We start from the raw sequence: 18,682 nt of genomic DNA on the forward strand, positions 1-18,682 counted from the left end.
ATTTCTCTTTGCTTCCTTTTGATATTTAGACCAAAGATGTTTTGTAAGCTTCTTCTTCATTTGGAGGATTTGAAATACCTAATTTGAATGATCCAAGTTGGATGAATGATTCGCTTTCTTTGTTTACCTAGTCAGGAAGTAGTTCAAAAAGTCCTTCAGCAAGTCGTTCAAGAAGTCGTTCAGCAAGTCCATCAGGAAGTACATCAGCAAATGTGATGTCCACATCAGGGCGTTAAAGGTTTCGTTAACAATTGATAACAGCATGTCTATTTTAGCCTGGTCAACGAATTTTCATGTCTCAAACGTTAGTCAACGTTTAGTTCATGTTTTAAATGGTCACATATAAAGTTGATGTATTAAATGGTCACAATTTGAAAATTGGGGGATTAAATGACATTTTTCCCAATACAGCTCAGCTTAAAATTTGCCAAGGTGGAGACATAATTGTTTTCTCTCCTGCATCTTCTTCTTTTCCGCGAGATGATAAACTCGATCGGAGATGTTTTTGATTGAAGAATTAAGAAGTCTGAAATTGGTAGATCGCAGCTATGTACTCCGACTCCGATTTGCCGCCTCAGGCTGACGAGAGCCCGCATGGGACTTAGCAAGAGCTGATGTCCATAAACGCAATTGTCTTCTCTCCTGCGCATCTTCTTCTATATATGTGACGAAGGCGGACATTCTTTGCAAATTCTAGGTCGTAAATGGTAAATACGAATCTGTTTTTTGCTCTAAATCTTCTGAACTTGACTTTCGGGTTTTCATCTCTTAGTTTATCTTGAATTAGGTACAGTTCGTCTATGTCCATAGATTTCCAAAAATTCGTCAAGAGTTTTAGCTGTGGTGAGTTTGCTTTTTACATCAATTTGATTAAAACTCCAATTTGTCTCCACTTTTGCAGTTTATGAACCTCTCCGCATAAGGAAGACAAGGAGCAATCAATCCTCCTCTACGCATGCCGTAATTGTGATCCCCATGTATCTTATAAGACTCTTCTTATTTATGTTTGATTTCATAAAATTAGGATTCCATAGTGTTAAATTGTTAATGGCACATTGTGGTGTTGAATCGGTGAATGATATTAGACCTTTATCGTCTTGATAAAAAGCTATGGCTGAAACTAATATACTTTAATGGGAAATTTGCCAAATCTACCACTTTTTCAAGTTTTTCCTACAAAAATGCCATATTTTAAAAAACTTTTCCTCCATACCACTTTGTAAAATTGGAAATGACCATTTACTCCTTATTTTCTCCACAAACACACACACAAATATCTTCTCTTCTTCTCTTTTTTTATCATTTCATGCTCTCTCCTTCTTCCTCTCTCTCTTTATCCTCTTCCTTTCTCTCTTTCTCCTTTTCTTTTTCTTTCTCTGTTTAGATCTAAGATTTGTTTGAAGTTAATTATATCTATTTCCATCTCCACCATCGTCTTCTTCTCTTCTATATCACCACTGTGGATCAAAATATTCAGATCTATAAATTTTGATATCCTCAAGAATAGATCTTTTAGTTTTCCTATCTAAATCAAGTTCATTCTCCCATCTAAATTTGACGATTCACTGGTTTTAATTTTGTTTTTAATTGGTTATTCAATTTCGATATTATGCATATTAAATGTTTGTTGTCTACGAGAGAAAAAAGAAGACGAAGATGTCTACTAGAAAACTGAAGACGAAGAAAAAGATGTCTACGAGGAAACCGAAGATGTATATTGTCCATTATTCTTATATCAATCAACATATATTGTCTACTATTATAATATCAATCAACATATAGTTCTAATACTTCGTCATTTTGGCCAGACAGAGAAGAAGATGTTTACGAGGAAACCAAAGATGTTGTGGACAATATCATTGATCTGAATCTGAAATGTTGTCCACTTAAGTAATAGACTAATAGGAATCTGATTACATTTTTTTGTCCATGCTTTTATTACTTTAAAAATATTGTCCATTTACCAGATTAAAAATTTCAAGCAAACGTTATCGACGATTATTGGTCCAAGATGTATATATATGGTTTTTTTTTGTCCATGCGAAGCAGATACTACAGACTTATTTGTATTTATTTCATGATATATGTATATACTTATAATTTTTAGTTTGGTGGACAAATTTAGACATGTATATTTGGTTGTTGTCCATATATGTGTGTGATATCATCTTTGACGAATCTATTTCGATGAATTGATAATGTTGGACAAAAAATATTAAAATAAAGAAAAAGAAGAGAATAAAAATATGTCTTGCTTCCCATTAATACAAGGGTATTTTGGTCTCTTCATGACATCTCTACCACAAGAAAGTGGTAATTTTGAGGAGTTTACACAAATGTGGTATTTTTGTTAAGGGTCCCACCTTTTTATGGTAGAATTCATAGTTTTCCCTACTTTAATTTCTGTGGAAATTTTTTATACGCTTTGATTGTTGTTGGAGTGTAACTCTGTTTTACTTTCAATATTAATCTAAGTTTGTTCAAAAAAAAAAAAAGAGAAACTGATGGTTACTCTTTATAAATCTCTTTTACGGTTAAACCAAGGAGTGAAAATTTAACTAATTTAGACCCACAATTCAGCTCATTGTCCTTGTCTTAGGTCATGAATCTCATTAGTTAAGATAATGCTTGTTGGGGTCGGATTTCACCCGTACTATGGCCGAGCCAAACCATAACACTTCGGGTACATTGACAGCCAGCTCGGGCCATCTTCCAAATCGGCTCGTGAGACACTGTGTTGATTTGGCTCGGGAACACTGACCAAATTGCCTCGGGGGACATCGGTTAGATTAGCTCGGGGTGCGACGGCTTGGGATGGCAATAACGTTTCACTTTAACCCGAGCCGAATGAACATGCTGCCCCGAGGCAGTATTAACAATGCTCGCGACAAAGCCTCACTCCTCCCCGAGGTGAAATGTCAGTGCTACCCGAGGCGAAACGTATGTTGTACCCGAGGAGGAATGCACCAAGACATCCCGAGGCAAAGACTTAGAGGAATATTCACCTTCGAAGTACCATTTCCAAGCAAGGCATCATTTCCGAAAAAGAAGGGTCATTTCCGATAAACCCAGAAATGATTAGGAAGAATCTCGAAGGATCAACTCAAATCAGGAATCTTCCAAAAGACTCCGAAGAATAAGGAAACTATCCTAATCCGCGATATTCTACGCCGACTTCAAGATAAATGGAAATCTTCCGAGAATATCGCTGGAGAGACGGTTTATCATCGCTATAAAAAGATACTCAAGGCTCTTACAGAGGGGCAAGCAATATCGCTCTAAAATTTACACTACACAAAGCTCTTACAGCACAAACACCTTTTTCTTTTACAATCAAACTCTTGTACGATCAAAACTACTCTTTTCGTCAATAAGATCAAGAACACCATCTTTGGTTACAATTGTTTCTGTTGTTCTTTGAGAATTCACGCTTATCGTATCCCTAAAATAAAACCCTAGACAAATCTTGATTGTGTTAGTTTCGACTTCCACAATGCTTACCAGTACAGAGAATTCTGAGAGACTTTAAAACCCTTATATTTACAGGGAAAGCTTTTTTTCTTCTCAAATTTCTATCTTGATTTTAAAATTTCCCAAGCTCATTCATGATCCTTTCATGATTGATATTTTTTTTTTTTTTTTTTTTGAATGAAGATTGATATTTATTATTATTAAGAAGATATATAGTTTGTTAGAGTATTTTCTATCTTACGAAATAATGGCTTTTAATATATTGTTGATTAGCTTACCATGATTCCAATTCATCTCTCGATTACTAACTCATATGTACAAATGACATTACGCTTGGTTTGATTGCTTGGTCAGTTGGTCGTGATGGACACCACATGATAGTGAATATTCATTTACCAGCTTATTTATTCTCTTACCTTGATTCTTCATACATTAGTAGAATGTTAAATCATTGTGGAAAGCACCAAGTAAGGGACAAAGGTTCAAACATTCATTTTATTGAAAAATTATATGAACCTGTGAGACGAATTCAAGCTTAATATTGCAGAGTTGTTCTGTCTTACACAGTTACATTGCAGGAAAGTGAGAAAGTTGGTCCTTGAGACTGAACGTTCTCTCGAAATCTATTCACTACAAGAAAACACTTCATTTGCGACTGTGATATTAGTCGCTAAACGATCGCAAAAGAGGGTTTTGCAACTGAATAACGACTGTTTCCATTGGTCGCAAGAAAACGGTTGCAAAATTTCCGTGTATCACTATAGTCGCTAATTTGCGACTATTTTGCGACTATAAATATATCGTCGCAAATTACCGACTAATCTGTGACAGGTGAATATCGTTGCAAATGTGCGACTATTTTAGGACTCATATATTATGGTGCCAATATAGTCCTTTATTAATAACCATTTTGATACGAGATTTGGAGTTATTTGTAAATTTGTTTAGTCACAGTTTGGTCACATTTGTTAATTGTTGTTAATTGTTCTGGTCACAAACTAGTCAGAATTTCTGAAACTTTTTGGTCACAGAATGGTTACATCTTATTAGTCCGAAACCTGTCCATTTCAAAAGAAAATGCATTCAAAAACCATTCAAATATCAATCAAGTACCATTCCAAACCATTCAAAAACTATCCTAATCAAAGCATAACATATCCTAATAAGTTCACATACACAGACAAAAGGAAACTAAAATCAAGTTGAATGATTTGAGGCGGTGTTAGATAGAGGAGAGGTTGGTGTGGTTCCAGTGGTGTGTCCTGCTGGTTGGACTGCAGCTCCTATGGTGCCTGGAAGGGTGTCGGAAGGGTGGCAAGATAGTATTTCATGAGTGCAGCGACATCAACTAGATTCACACCCTCAGGTATTGACACACTAGGATCTGCCAAACAAGTGATTCAATAAAATTACAATTTCTCACTAAGCTATAAGAGTCGAGTCAAATCTTGTTAGAATGTCGGCTACCTTGATTGTAAGCAGAAACCAACTGTTGAATCAACTTTTTATCTCCTTCGGCTTTGAACAAGTTCGGTGAATTAAGCCCTGGTAAGAGGAAAATATCACATTGATAACTCGATATGAGAAGGTAAGAGCAATAAAAGGTTTGTGATCCATTGGTCCAAACATTATTACCTGTTAATATGAGATAATCTACGCATTTAATCAGTATCAGTGGTATAGGCCTGCTTGACTCTTGCCGCTGGACAATGATCTCAATCGGAACACCAAACACTGAGTGCCAAAAAAAACATCATATAGAGAAAGTTACAGCATTTCAAACAAGCAGAGCAGAATCTTAATAACTAATAGTTATCTCAAGAACGGACTAATAAGAGGATTAAGTATCCCCACTACCCTCCATCAAAGAATCAATTGACCTTTTCGATTAACTAAATGTTTATAAACTGTATTCTCTCCATAAATTGCGATTAACTTACCATCTGAGCTGGCAACTCCCTGCAGATTTACAAACAATAGATATTAGAGACCAAACTTCAAATCAACGGCATACAATCAGATTTTAGACTCAAGTACATTCTGCCACCTTTCGATGTCCGTCAAAATGGTCTTGCTTTTTTGTTTTGGCTGCCTAAGAGAAAACAAAGATCAAAGAATTTAGGTGTCAGAAGTTATAAAATGAAGCGACAAACATTCTTGTCAAGTCAATTCAAGAAGCTATACCTCTTCCATTTTGATCTTTCCAACGGAAACCTTTTCCTTTGTCTCAGTTATACCCTTCCTGACCAAGGTCCCGGTTGTGGCAGCAGCTGTTATGAGGTGTTCTTGCACGGCATGTCTAGTTGCCGGCTGCTGAAGAATTGCCCACCAGAAACTGCACTAAGAGCATTTAACTACGCTTTTAGACAGCTCATTCATTATCGTGCCCATGCCATCCAAACCAGCCTTAACCATGTACAAAAATAAAGAGGAATATTAGTCGAAATGTAGAAGCAAAAACTAATAACATTGGAAAATTAGAAGACCATTTACCATCTCAAGGAGAATGCTATCCTTGAGATTATATGCTGATATGCTATCATAGGTTAACTTAGGGAAAGGAAACACTAGTTATTGAAAGGTAAATTAGAAGTACAGAACAAGCACATACTTAAACAAATAATAACAGAGATACAACAAACACAGTAGTTTCTTAGAATCAATATACAAACACAAACTTAAGCAAATTAGATGAGCAGCCACTATACTAACAAGATTCAAGATTAAAACAAAGCTTAAACTAAAGTCAAACATTAGAAGATTCATGTATTCCATCACTACAGTTGAATAGCTAACATGAAGAACATAGACTAGATGGATTACATGAATTAGAAACTTCTGAAGATTTTGAGTTTCCACAATAATCAACATATTAACAAAGGCAGAACACATGTCTGAACAAAAGCAGAATACGTGCTAGTTTCTGCATCCAAATCCATTCCATAACATAAATGATTTCATTAGCATACCAAAAGCTAGCTTATCTTGCTCAAAACTTGAACCTTTTTAAACAGGGCTAAACTCCAAATAATGCCTTAGAATCCGATTCAATTCTATGGATTAATGGTAACTAAAAATGAAACATTCTTACTTTGAACACCTGCGAATAACTACATTTGCTACTGGAGAAAACTCAAGTATCCAATTGGATCCAGCAGATGGATAATTCTCTATGTCTTCGACCCAAGCAACCATTTAAGTGAACTATCTTTAACCAATCCTTCTAGAACATCCTGAGTTCTGCTCGACATACTTAGATTTCTTCACCTGGTAAAATCATTTCAAATATTTAGGCAAACCAACTAATTTTATCACAAAATTTGACTCCTAAACTCAAACTACAGAGACTATCATTGATCAAAATCTAACCTTTATTAGAAGTTTCAACACAGAGATTACTCAACTCAAATCAAGAGACGAAAATAAGTGAAACATATGTGAGTCTGACTAATTCATGAACAATTCTGATCAGATTCCAAAATTACAGAGCAGACCCACCTCAAAATCAACTAACTTCACAACTATGAATTGTTCTCCCAAAACACCATAAACGCTTCGCTATCTCCAATTATCAAGATTCGGTCGTGATTTGGGGTTTATCGAAAAGGGACAAACAAGAGAAGCGGAGGAAGTGAGACAGAGCGACGAAGAACGGAGCGACGAAGATGGGTTAGGGTTTCAGCCACCGACATCAAAATATATGGATTAGGGTTATCTGAGACGAGCGAAGAAGCTTGAGAATGAAAATTTTATCGAATTGAAGAAGAAGAAGAATCTGGGGATGAGAGCGAGAGTGACAAAGAGATGGTGGATCTGAAATCTAAAGCGAAATTGATAAGACCCAATAGATCTAGGGACACATAATCAAAGGAAGACAGTAAGAGTGAGGAGAAGGTATCGAGGGAGAGAAACAGTACCTGCCGGACCCGAGTTGGATGGGCGTTGGCGACGACGGTCATTCTCTTGGCCGGAGGAAGCCATGTGATGGTCGGAGATGCGGAGGGTGAAGTTTAAGATATCGCAGTCTAGGGTTTGAGAGTGGTTTGGTCGGAGATGTCGAGGATGAAGGGTGAGAATAAGGTATTTTTTTCTTAAGTGTCGAGGATGAAGAGTAATAGAGAGTGGGCTTTTCATTTAACTGAGAATATTTGGTGTGTATAGGGTAGAATCGACTTTGTTTTAACCTAATAATTAAGTGTATTGGTCGCTCTTTAGTTGCAAACTAGTGACAAACCAAAAAAAATGGGGGGAATCGAAACCACCCAAACACTTAGCCAAAAACATAGAAATTTCACAAACCGTAGCTAAATGGTCGCTATATTGGTCGGTAAATAGTCAGAAGATACGTCCCAAAACAGTCGCTAAATGGACAAGGGTCCCAAACTAGTCCCAATTTAGCGACTCATTTGTGACTGTTTTATATTAGTCACAAGACAAAATTTAGAAATCTTCACATTGTGATCAAAAATGGTGATATATATCACCCACAAACACTCATATTAGTGGTATAGAGGATATAAAAGTGTTTTAGGTAGAAAAACTTTGCTAAACTCAAGTAATATAGATATTTTACTAAATCCCTAAACATTAATCATATGAGTAATGTAAAAGTATAAATAGATTTGGTACTTGTGAATGTTTTGTTAGTAAACATCAAAATTTATGATCTTGGTTGAGTTCTTATTACTAAGTTCGACCAAACACTTAGCAAAAATTTTAGAAATTTCACAATTAGTATCAAAATAGTCGCAACATTGGTCGGCAAATAGTTACAATATTTGTCGCAAAATAGTCGCTAAATGAACAATAGTTACAAAATGGTGGCACTTTTGCGCTGTTTTGTGACTGTTATCTATTAGTCACAAGACAAAATTTAGAAATCTACACATTGTGATCCAAAAGGGTGATATATATCACTCACAAACACTCATATTAGTGTTGTAGAGGACATATATTAGTTTAAGGTTGAACAACTTTGCAAAACCAAAGTAATATAGATATTTTACTAAATCTCTAAACATTACTCATAAGAGTAATGTAACAAGACAAAGAGATTTGGTAGTTTTGAATGTTTTGTTTGTAAACATCAATATATATGACTTTGGTTTTGTTTTTATTACTAAGTAACATCAAATTAGTGTAGAATTGTTTAACTTTATATGTAAACAAATTTAAAATGTGAAATTTGTAAAACCAAAAATCGATAGTTAGTAAATAGTCGCAAGCTGGTCGCTCTCTCAGGTGTCAGTCGCAAAATCTTCAGGTGCTAGTCGCAAACCGGTCGCAAACCGGTCGCAAACCGGTCGCTTTCTCTGCATTTCAACGTGTTTTGAGCCAACTCTTTCCAACTAATTTGCAACGAAAGTGTAACTATAACAGGTGATTGTTAACTAGTCGCTCTTTTGAGACTCAATTGCGACGATCATTTGAGACCAAAAGTTGAGTCGCACATCAGTCGCATATCAGCCACCCATTTGCGACTATAATAAATTAGTATGTAATCGGTTTTAAAATCGTCGCAAATTAACGACTAAGTAAAGACTATTTGTTTTAGTCGCAGAATAGCGACTATATTCCATCTGTAAATATTGTGGTCGCTAAATGGTCGTTCAGAAGTCACAAAATAGTCGCAAACATTTGCGACTAATAATTCGGTCGCAAAGTTTAGTTGCAAAACGCAGGTTTTCTTGTAGTGATTCCTTGCTCAACTTTTGTTTCTCTTGAGAAAAATGTTAAGGAAGTCTTGGGGTTGGGCTTCAGGTTTCTAAGCTTGACAGTGTTGATCCTTCTAACAAAGGTTAGTTCTTTGGAAATAAAACTCTAGAGTTCACTATGATTTGGTACATATTAAATTGTAGATCATTCTGCTTTATGAAATTTCCAATGCATGTCTCGTAAGCATTCCGAAAAAAGTGATTCAAACATTGTAGTCTCTCCCTGTTTATTTATACTTGTTTCCTTGGTTTTCAAGGACTCTGAAATCATGGCTCAGCTCTGCACCTGCCTTTGTCCAAATAGAACAAGATGATAATGTTTTTGCTGTAGTAGTTAGGGAAAAACTCAGGTAAATAAATGTTCTGTTAGTGCTCACTATGTCAAAGCTTTACCATCGATGCCTAGAAAGACATGCTTATTTGCTATATTTTTCTTTAATAACAACATTGACGTTCTGTTTGAAAATGTATTAGTACATCTGTAAGAAAAAAAATATTTTGACCCAAATTCGGTTTCTTTTTTCTTTCTTTCTTTTTTTGCTGTCATTGGTCTAGAAATGAAGAGCTCTTAGTTAATCTTTAGCTGCGAAAACTACTGACTTAATTGTTGTCTTCTGACAGATTGTAATAGGCATGTTATTGGTGAAGTTTCTAGACTCCGAATCAGGTGGTACATTTTTAAAAGTATCCTGCAGCATAGCGCGGGTTTTGACCTAGTTTGTTTAAAAGAAAGCTACAAAAATATTTACAAAGTATGTTGATGACTTAAACATTATTGGATCTTCTGTAGATAATTCATATACAGTGGAATATTTTAATTTGAGAGAAAATTAGAAATCAGATTGTTCATGAATCCGAGTCTTTATGAAATTTCTTGGGATTGCAATTTGGTCATCTAGCGAAAGAGATGTTATCTCAAAAATTCTTACATAATTTTACATAGAAAATAGTCTAAAAGTACCATACTAAAAAGAAAGTTAAAATAGTAAGCTTTACAAGGAGAGTATGAATAACCCCTATGTATAAGATGAATGTTTAGAAGATTATATGTAAAACAATTTGGGCCTGAAGTCCAATTTGATACAGATATACTTCTATTTTTGATATATGTTATGGACTAGATGTAACACCCCACTCCCACATCATCGGACCATTTTATTTTAACATTATGATATATCTCATTTAAGGTCCAAGTTAATGAAAGACCACAAAAACGACATGTATATTTGTATATTTAGTTATCTTCTTCTCTGTTAAGATAAATAAACTTTAGCCGCTTTTGATGAGAGGAAAGAAACAAAGCTTGAGAAACCCTAAGTCATAATAGTGAGATAGCCGCCACCGAGTTACCAAACCTAAGAAGTTGTGGTGAGTTGTTTTATTAGATCAAAGAACAAGAGAGAAAGAGCTCATGGGTGGAGGAAGCCGAGGCTATGTGTGGCACCGTTGTGTCATGTCGACGTGTCGTCTTCATCGTGAGATGAGAGAGAAATTAAACACCATTAGAGAAAGAGAACTTAATTCAAAAGAGAGAGAGCGTAATTTGGCTTGAGGAGAAAGAAAGAGATGATAGAAGAGAAGAGTGTAATGGAGAAGGAAGTGGAGATGGCGAACGAGACGTCAGGGACTAGAACGAATCATCACTACCGCACTGGAGAAACATGGAGAGGAAGAGATTTGGTTCAATGAGAGTAAGTAGAAGCCGAGATGGAGAAGATAAGAGCATGTCAATGTTGGGGCAAAGCAAAACAGAAACAAAGAAGAAAGAAGAAAGAAGACGAAGGGAAAAGAATGGCTTCAAATTGGAGTTTTGTGAGGCGGATTCCCGTCATACCAGGGAGAATCAGATGACGAGTGAGACATCTCTTGAAAGATCATGTTGCCATGAAGCTACAGAAAGTGACGGACTTTGAATCAAGTATGTATTCGAGAATTTATGCACGTTTCTTTCTGGACAAGTAATTACATAAGCTGTCCGAATCTGTAGTAAGTATAAATCCAGAACAGTGTGTGGCTAGTGGTTTTGTGAGACATTTTTCCGATGGACCAGAAAGACTTAGATCTAAATTAATGCGTCAGTGGAAAGATCTCACTTCAAGGGAATCAGTGTAACTTACGGCTTGTCAATCATATATAAGCCCCATCCGAAAATCATCTTGAAAGATTACGTACCCAGAATCATCTCAATTTGCAGAAATCCAGAAAACAGTTATGATGCATCATCTTAAGGAGAACGTGAGAGATTCATGTTACGTCTGATCGGGATGAAACTTTGTGGGTGCATTCAAGATACTACTGGCTAGATAATCAACGGTGGGATTACATTTCTAACGGTTAGTTATTGACTTATGCGTATGTATCCGAGACAGTTTTGTATAGAATAAATCATGACGAGTTTTATTCTTTGATTGAAAAAACAAGCTTGGTTTGAGCTGAAGCCTTGCAGGAGCTTCCATGACTCATGGATTCAGGTCTTGGTTGATGGAGAACCAAGGTGGAGCTTAAGAGCATGTGGTTGTAGTCAAGATATTAAATTGGTCTAAAAGAGAAAAAAAGGAAAAGTGAGTTATTGTCGTCAAGAAAAAAAAGGTGAGGGTGGTATTTGCGAAACATTATATCATTTTATTTTATTATACTTCTTAATTCATGGTATGATTGTGTAGGATAAAATTATGTGATGATATGATTTGATGATTATTGATAGATATGTATGAATATGATGTTTGACTATGGAATGTTATGTATGAGAAAGTTAAGTATAATGATGTATATGTATGTTTGACTGGGGAGAACCGAACAATGGACCGTGGTCTCTCAAGTAATGATGGAGAGTGATGGACAGACGGGTAAACAACTGGTCAAGAACTGCTGACGAGCCGGAATAGGAGTGTCTGAGCCACGAGGGCCAGCCTCCACTAAGGAGGTTATAGTCATCACGAGGATGACTGGAGCTAACGATGTATGTATGTGTTAGTATGGATAAGATAGATGTGATGAATGTTTTGCTAGAAGTTAAAACATGTTAGGTTGATTGCTTGTGTTTAAGTTTATATGTTATGATGATGGTTGTATAGCTTAAGAAAGTGTTATATGTTTCAGTGGGCAGAATTGATTCGCCTCACTGAGTATTGTTTACTCACCATTTTTTCCATTTTTTCCTCAAGTGAGTAAACTTCAAGAGTTGTGTGCAATGATTTCATTCGTGTGTGAAGTTTGAAGAAAACGTTTTGGTATGATCGGATGAATAACAAACTGTTTAGGCATCTATGACGGACGGGTGTTACACTAGAAGTTCAATCACCCGAGAGAGTATATGATAATTAGCTGAATTTGTTGATTAAGGCCATGCTTATAATAATTTTCTAAATGGTGATATATATGACTAGAACGCATATCATGAAGATGATGATTTTAGGGGGAGAAATATGATTATGTGTATGGTTGTAATCTTTTTCTCTTACCACAGTTTTTATCCCATTGAGTTTTTCCATGAAAGGTTCTTAACAAGACAACAAAGAACACACGAATTTGATTTACCTTAAGGAGAATGTTGTGATTTCAATGATGAAATATTATCATTTTTAAAAATCTTTAACATCCATTGATGAGATTGTAAGAAACAAAAATATTGATCGAGATGACTCACCTACAAGACCAATAAATTGGGGAAGAAAGGTGATATATGTGTGCTACAAATTAGTTCAAGCGAAGAATTGGCAAGCCTATTTACCAAGACGTTTCCAACTACTTCTTCAAAAAGTTACTTCATCATAATTGGATCGCGTCATCTCAGAGATTGTAAGTTATGTACTCATGAGGGAGAGTAAAAACTTGATGCAGTCTTTTTTCTTTAACCATGGTTTTTTCCATAGAATTTTCCTGGTAAGGTTTTTAATGAAGCAGCTTCTCATATGCGCATTTGAGATTATATTTTTATAATGGTCATCCAAAAAGGAGTGTTATGAATAATATAATTGCTATATGGATGCCCATTATATAGTCCATTTGTAGATCTTAAAAGGTTCTAGATTTATTGGTATCAAATCTAAACCCTAGCTAATATTGTATCTTTGTATATATATTGGATGTGGAAGAATATATCAAGAAACGTTTTTGTTCATAACAAATATAATTATTTTTGTTAAATAAGAAACAAATCTGATAACGGTATCTAACAGGCCAAGTATTATACAATAATATTTAATTCTTGACACATAATATTTATGAATATTTTATTTTTATTATTTGTTACATGCTTTAAATATTCGGAATACTTATTTTTTCAAAACAAATACAAAACGATGTAAAAGAAAATGAATATAAAACAAGTAACAAGTAGTTTGACATACAGACCCGTTATTGATCCAGTGTAAGAGGTGCATTTGCACCCATTTGCACTAGGTGCAACCATAATACAAAATTTTGTCTTTGTTTTTACCTAAATTAATTTAATAAAATCTGAAATAATAAGACAATATGAGATACATGTATGCATAAATATCATCTGGGTTTGAGATTTTATGGTATAAGACAAGAAACCATTTGATTTTCCTTGTTTTAGAATGAAAGGATTGAATAGAAATTGTAACGATGGTGTAGAACGGTATTGCTAGATTATTTTTTATCTTCGCACGAGATTTAGCTAATGTTTGAGACGGGCCAATTGACAATAATCTCTATCATGGGAAAAGGGGATTTTCATACCCGTACTATCTACACCGTGGATTTTCATACATGGACAATTTCGTAGGGTATTTTACAACCTAAACTTCAATAAAATTTGAATCTCATACCTATACTTGATAAAACGTGCAAAAATCGGAGTCAATCTAACGGGTGTTAGTCAACTCCGTTACGGTGTTGAGTCATCGTACACGTGTACGCAGACGTGTATCAAAACGACGTCGTTTTCATACCCGTACTGTCTATGCCGTGGATTTTCATACCTGGACAATTTTGTAGGGTATTTTATAACCTAAACTTCAATAAAATTTGAATCTCATACCCTATACTTGATACAACGTACAAAAATCGGAGTCAATCTAACGGGTGTTAGTCAACTCCGTTACAGTGCGTATCAAAACGACGTCATGGGGACTCGAACCCGCGAGCCGTAGTCACATGAGAAGCACCGAATACCAACTGATCCCACAACGTTCATCGAGTATTCCTCAATCTTTTTAACGTATAAATCCAAAAAGTTGTGCGAAGCCGTAGTCACATGGTAAACTTTGTTCATGCCTAATTTCTGAGAAGAAGAAGAAGAAATGAGAAAACGATTTCTCAATTCGAAACCCTAGTATTCATAATTTCCTCCCAATTTAAAACGATTGACTACGGCTCGCGGGTTCAATGAACGTTGTGGGATCAGTTGGTATTCGGTGCTTCTCATGTGACTACGGCTCGATGGTTCGAGTCCCCAATTTTGCAAAAACATTGAAAACTTTGACAACACATAGCAAAACGACGTCGTTTCGATACACACCGTAACGGAGTTGACTCAAGTAAATAAATACTACAATAATCTACTCAAGTAAAAATAAGTAATGGCGAAGTATGTACAAAATGCAATTCGAAATCAAATTTTCGTTTCTAGAAGCAAACTGAATCAAAATTTTGTTCCACTTCTTATTTCATCGACCCAAATCTAAAGTAGCTCCCAAAGAGAGAAAAATATCTTGAAAACATGCAAATGGACAACCAAAAAAAAAACAAGTGACACGTGTCAATATTAGGCTAACGAGATGAGGTTGCTGTAACGTGTGGCCATCACACTTCTCTTCCTTCTTTCTTTCCCTCACCTCTTTCTTTCTTCGGCCTAATCTCCTTCTTCTTCCGATCTCTCTATTTAACGTCTTCGACGAATCCGAACCTAAAAAATACCTAACAATCAATCTTTTGGGACCCTAAAATACCATAAAAAGCTCTTTCCTTTATCTTGTTTTCTAAGTTATCTTTTGCATGAGTTTCAAAGCTTATCTCACTCTTCTTCCATAGCTATGACTACTTTAACGAAGATTCAAGTGTACCCACAAGTCTTGGAGCACCGTCTCTTCTGCAGAGATCCGATACGGGTCGGGTCAAGATTGACTTGTAGAGAACGTAGTAATAGGGTTTCTGTGCATCGGTGTGAGAAAAAAGTTGAAAGGAAGAGAAAAGTTGAGAAATTTAAAGGAAATGGTTTGTGGGGTTCTTTGAAATCTGGGTTTTTAGGGTTTAGTAAATTAGGGTTCTTGTCTAAAGATGAGTATAATCAGAAAGTTGAAAACTTGGAGATGGTTTTCTCTTCGGTTAGTCTTTAAAGTTTCCTCCTTTTTGATGAAATCTTCATTCTTTATGCTTTGATTAGCTCAAATTTTGATGTGTTTATGTTTTTGTAGATTGCTGTTCAAATTGCGAGATACATTGTGACGATGACAAGCACTGGAGCTATTCTTTTGATTGGGTTTCAATTATCAGGTTAGTGGAAAAACTATTGTGGAAGGTTTTTTTTATTGGTAACTTTGTGTGACTGAGATTTTGTGTGTATGTATTTGCGATGAAAGGTGGGGATAGTTCGATGAACTCATTGGTTTGGTATAGTTGGCTTGGTGGAATTATTATTGGAACCATGACTGGTGCTAACATGGTTTTGGAAGATCATTACCGAGCCGGTCCCCGGAATGTTGTTATAACCGGAAGGTAACTTGTTCATTGTAACAATCTTCTTTGTGTATTGGTTTGATGCTGATGTGTGTTTTGATGTGGTGTTTTAGCACGAGGGGACTAGGGAAAGCTCTTGCTAGAGAGTTTCTTCTCTCTGGAGACAGAGTCATTGTCACATCTCGCAGGTTGCTAAATTGATTATATGGAATTGTGGATTAGATTTTATCAAGAAATGAAGTCTTATGGTTTGATTGGTTTGGTTTTTTTTGGGAAATCAGTTCTGAATCTGTTGATATGACTGTCAAAGAGCTAGAGCAAAATCTCAAAGAGATTATGAGTAATGCTAGCGAGTCTGCTAAGAAGAAATTGAGTGATGCTAAGGTAGTTGGTATTGCCTGTGATGTTTGCAAACCCGAGGACGTTGAGAAGCTGTCGAATTTCGCTGTAAAAGAGCTTGGTTCCATCAACATATGGGTAAAAAAACATATTCCATTGTAACTTTTTGTGTCTTAAGTCGATATGTTTACTCACCGTCTATATTCAATTGGACAGATAAACAATGCTGGTACTAACAAAGGTTTTAGACCGTTACTCGAGTTCACTGAAGAAGATATCACACAGGTAAAATCCTTTTTTGGACCTAAAGCTTAATTTCAGCTTGAGCTATTGTGAAGTTCCTCAGTCTAATTGTAATTGAAATTTGTAGATTGTCTCCACAAATTTGATTGGATCAATTCTATGCACACGAGGGGCGATGGATGTGATGAGCAGACAGCACAATGGTGGACACATCTTTAACATGGATGGTGCTGGTTCTGGGGGTTCTAGCACTCCTCTCACGGCCGTGTAAGAAATCAAATCATTCGATACATAGTTGTAATGAATTAGAACAAGGTTCTGAGTTTTTGAGCTTTTGCAGATATGGGTCAACAAAATGTGGACTTAGGCAATTTCATGGGTCTATTGTGAAAGAAAGCCAAAAAACAAACGTTGGCCTGCACACTGCATCCCCGGGCATGGTTCTGACCGAACTTCTTCTTAGGTATGCATGCGCGCATATATACTTCCTCACTAAGCTCTAGATTGCTTCAAACGCGATTTTTGAATTTGGATTTGGCTTTTCAGTTTACAAATGAATTTTTATTGAAGCGTTGTAACAAACAACAAACCTTTTTTTATTTGGCAGTGGTTCGAGTATAAAAAACAAGCAGATGTTTAACATAATCTGCGAACTTCCAGAGACAGTAGCTAGAACGTTGGTACCACGCATGCGAGTTGTGAAAGGTTCGGGAAAAGCCGTCAATTACCTGACTCCTCCACGGATATTGTTAGCTATTGTCACTTCCTGGCTCAGGAGAGGCCGATGGTTTGATGACCAAGTAAGTACTTAGGAATGTTACATTGGTTGTTTATATTTAGTTTAAGATCAGATCTGTTTATACAAATCGGACACGTCTATTAATAATAATAGGCTTTTGAAAAATCCTGCCCTGTGTTAAGCCCGACCGAGCTAACGTAAAGATGTTATGTGTTCGCAGGGACGGGCGTTATATGCAGCGGAAGCAGACAGACTAAGGAACTGGGCAGAGAACAGAACGAGGTTGTCTTTGACAGACGCGATGGAGATGTACACAGAGAATACATGGGTCTCTGTTTTCTCTCTTTCTGTTGTTTGCGCTTTCATCATCTTACAAAGCACAACACCTAGCTCTTTTCCAGGCACATAACCACATCTTTCTCGGATGTGTTTAAGAAAAATGTAAACGTACATGTTAAGTATACATACAAGATATATATAACAGAACCGATTTGTTCATGTATCAACTCTGGTTAAAGATGTAAACACGTTATAGTTGTAGAATCTTTTGTTGTTGACAAAAATGATAGAAAATATTTTAAACTTTTCTTCCTCTTTTGGTTTATTCATTGAGATTAATACTTTGTATGAACCTATCAGACATAACTAGTTGGGCCTTTAAATGAGTCAATAGCCCATTGAGAGGCGGTTCTTCTAGTGGGCCGAGTTAAAACACGGTTCCAATAGCATTGTTCAGATGTGAATGTTGTTGTTGCATCAATCCAAATCGAAACAATCAAATCATTCATATCTGATACGGTAATACCTTTCATTGTTCATTGTAAGAATCATTAATGTTGCTTCAGATCAGAGAAATTAGAAGCCGACTAGTCAGTCACTGATAATCTCAATTCTCAATTAAAAATCAGGACATGTATTACTCTCAATTCTCAATAATTGTGATCAACATAACGGCAAAACTATATAAAAGAAAAAAATTGAAGGGGTCATCAGATAGGAGCGAAAGACTGTGCTACTGATTTGTAATCATGGAAATTATATCATTTGAACTATGCATTATTAATCCTCACTTGACCCTTTTTTTTCCTAATAAACTAAAACAAAACCAGATAAATAGGCCTCATTGAGAAGATTAGGCTTATCAACATGGATTTATTTAGACATATGCTTGTCTTATGTCGATTTAATCATCGGCCAATGCTAAAGAAATTGAAAAAAACAAAAATCAATAGGACTCAGAATATGGGTGGTGATATAACAGAATGGTCGGCAAATAGGCTTTTTACGGCCGTTTTTACGACGAACGAGACCTTAATATCAATCGTCACTGTCCGGAAAAACAATCAATTTACAAAAACGAAACAGCAAAAAAAAAAAATTAAGATCGGAGAAATTATAAGAATCCGATTACGAGAGAAATTGGTAGCTTGAGAGATGATGTTATGCTTCTCTCTCTCTCTTTGGATTTTTATACAGAAAATAATCATGGAGCGCTAGGGTTTTCTCACTCGTTAAGATTCTGCCACGTGTCATA

At 35.8% G+C, this 18,682-nt stretch overlaps 2 protein-coding genes and 2 long non-coding RNA genes across 12 annotated transcripts; 3 read left to right on the forward strand and 1 right to left on the reverse strand.

The window, feature by feature from the left end:
* Positions 1–360: 360 nt before the first annotated feature.
* Positions 361–1,127, forward strand: LOC110227361. Its single transcript, XR_002331160.1, has 2 exons — positions 361–707; positions 902–1,127. It is a non-coding gene; the product is annotated as an uncharacterized LOC110227361 (long non-coding RNA).
* Positions 1,128–1,371: 244 nt separating this feature from the next.
* On the forward strand, positions 1,372–2,245 carry LOC110227305. Its single transcript, XR_002331077.1, has 2 exons — positions 1,372–1,712; positions 1,809–2,245. It is a non-coding gene; the product is annotated as an uncharacterized LOC110227305 (long non-coding RNA).
* A 2,272-nt stretch (positions 2,246–4,517) lies between these two features.
* LOC9299336 (uncharacterized Rho GTPase-activating protein At5g61530) lies at positions 4,518–7,583 on the reverse strand. Of its 9 annotated transcripts, none has more exons than XM_021021254.1 (8): positions 7,389–7,583; positions 6,563–6,738; positions 5,656–5,877; positions 5,519–5,563; positions 5,412–5,430; positions 5,107–5,205; positions 4,939–5,016; positions 4,518–4,855 (listed from the first exon to the last, which is right to left on the reverse strand). In XM_021021254.1, exons 3-8 carry the CDS (start codon positions 5,662–5,664, stop codon positions 4,755–4,757), a joined length of 351 nt encoding a protein of 116 aa, XP_020876913.1. In that variant the 5' UTR covers positions 5,665–5,877; positions 6,563–6,738; positions 7,389–7,583; the 3' UTR covers positions 4,518–4,754. The 9 variants fall into 9 exon arrangements, with proteins under 9 accessions (XP_020876913.1, XP_020876906.1, XP_020876897.1 ...); XM_021021247.1 differs by having other exon boundaries at positions 6,295–6,738; XM_021021238.1 differs by having other exon boundaries at positions 5,965–6,738.
* A 7,289-nt stretch (positions 7,584–14,872) lies between these two features.
* Positions 14,873–17,732, forward strand: LOC9299231 (probable chlorophyll(ide) b reductase NYC1, chloroplastic). Its single transcript, XM_002863109.2, has 10 exons — positions 14,873–15,475; positions 15,566–15,644; positions 15,731–15,866; positions 15,941–16,015; positions 16,109–16,304; positions 16,383–16,451; positions 16,537–16,676; positions 16,750–16,872; positions 17,017–17,209; positions 17,369–17,732. The coding sequence occupies exons 1-10, from the start codon at positions 15,185–15,187 to the stop codon at positions 17,555–17,557; spliced, it is 1,491 nt and encodes a 496-aa protein (XP_002863155.1). The 5' UTR covers positions 14,873–15,184; the 3' UTR covers positions 17,558–17,732.
* Positions 17,733–18,682: the final 950 nt, after the last annotated feature.

This window comes from Arabidopsis lyrata (assembly GCF_000004255.2).
Source record: "Arabidopsis lyrata subsp. lyrata unplaced genomic scaffold ARALYscaffold_9, whole genome shotgun sequence".
Taxonomy (NCBI): Eukaryota; Viridiplantae; Streptophyta; class Magnoliopsida; order Brassicales; family Brassicaceae; genus Arabidopsis; species Arabidopsis lyrata.

Excerpts from the sequence above, each read along its gene's own strand:
- LOC9299336 (XM_021021267.1), bottom strand. Across the intron at positions 5,017-5,106 it reads AGATTATCTCATATTAACAG|GGCTTAATTCACCGAACTTG; the intron begins GTAATAATGTTT and ends TCCTCTTACCAG. Across the intron at positions 4,856-4,938 it reads GGTTTCTGCTTACAATCAAG|ATCCTAGTGTGTCAATACCT; the intron begins GTAGCCGACATT and ends CTTGTTTGGCAG.
- LOC9299231 (XM_002863109.2), top strand. The coding sequence starts at position 15,185 with ATGACTACTTTAACGAAGATTCAAGTGTACCCACAAGTCTTGGAGCAC. Across the intron at positions 16,677-16,749 it reads AGCACTCCTCTCACGGCCGT|ATATGGGTCAACAAAATGTG; the intron begins GTAAGAAATCAA and ends GAGCTTTTGCAG. Across the intron at positions 17,210-17,368 it reads GCCGATGGTTTGATGACCAA|GGACGGGCGTTATATGCAGC; the intron begins GTAAGTACTTAG and ends ATGTGTTCGCAG.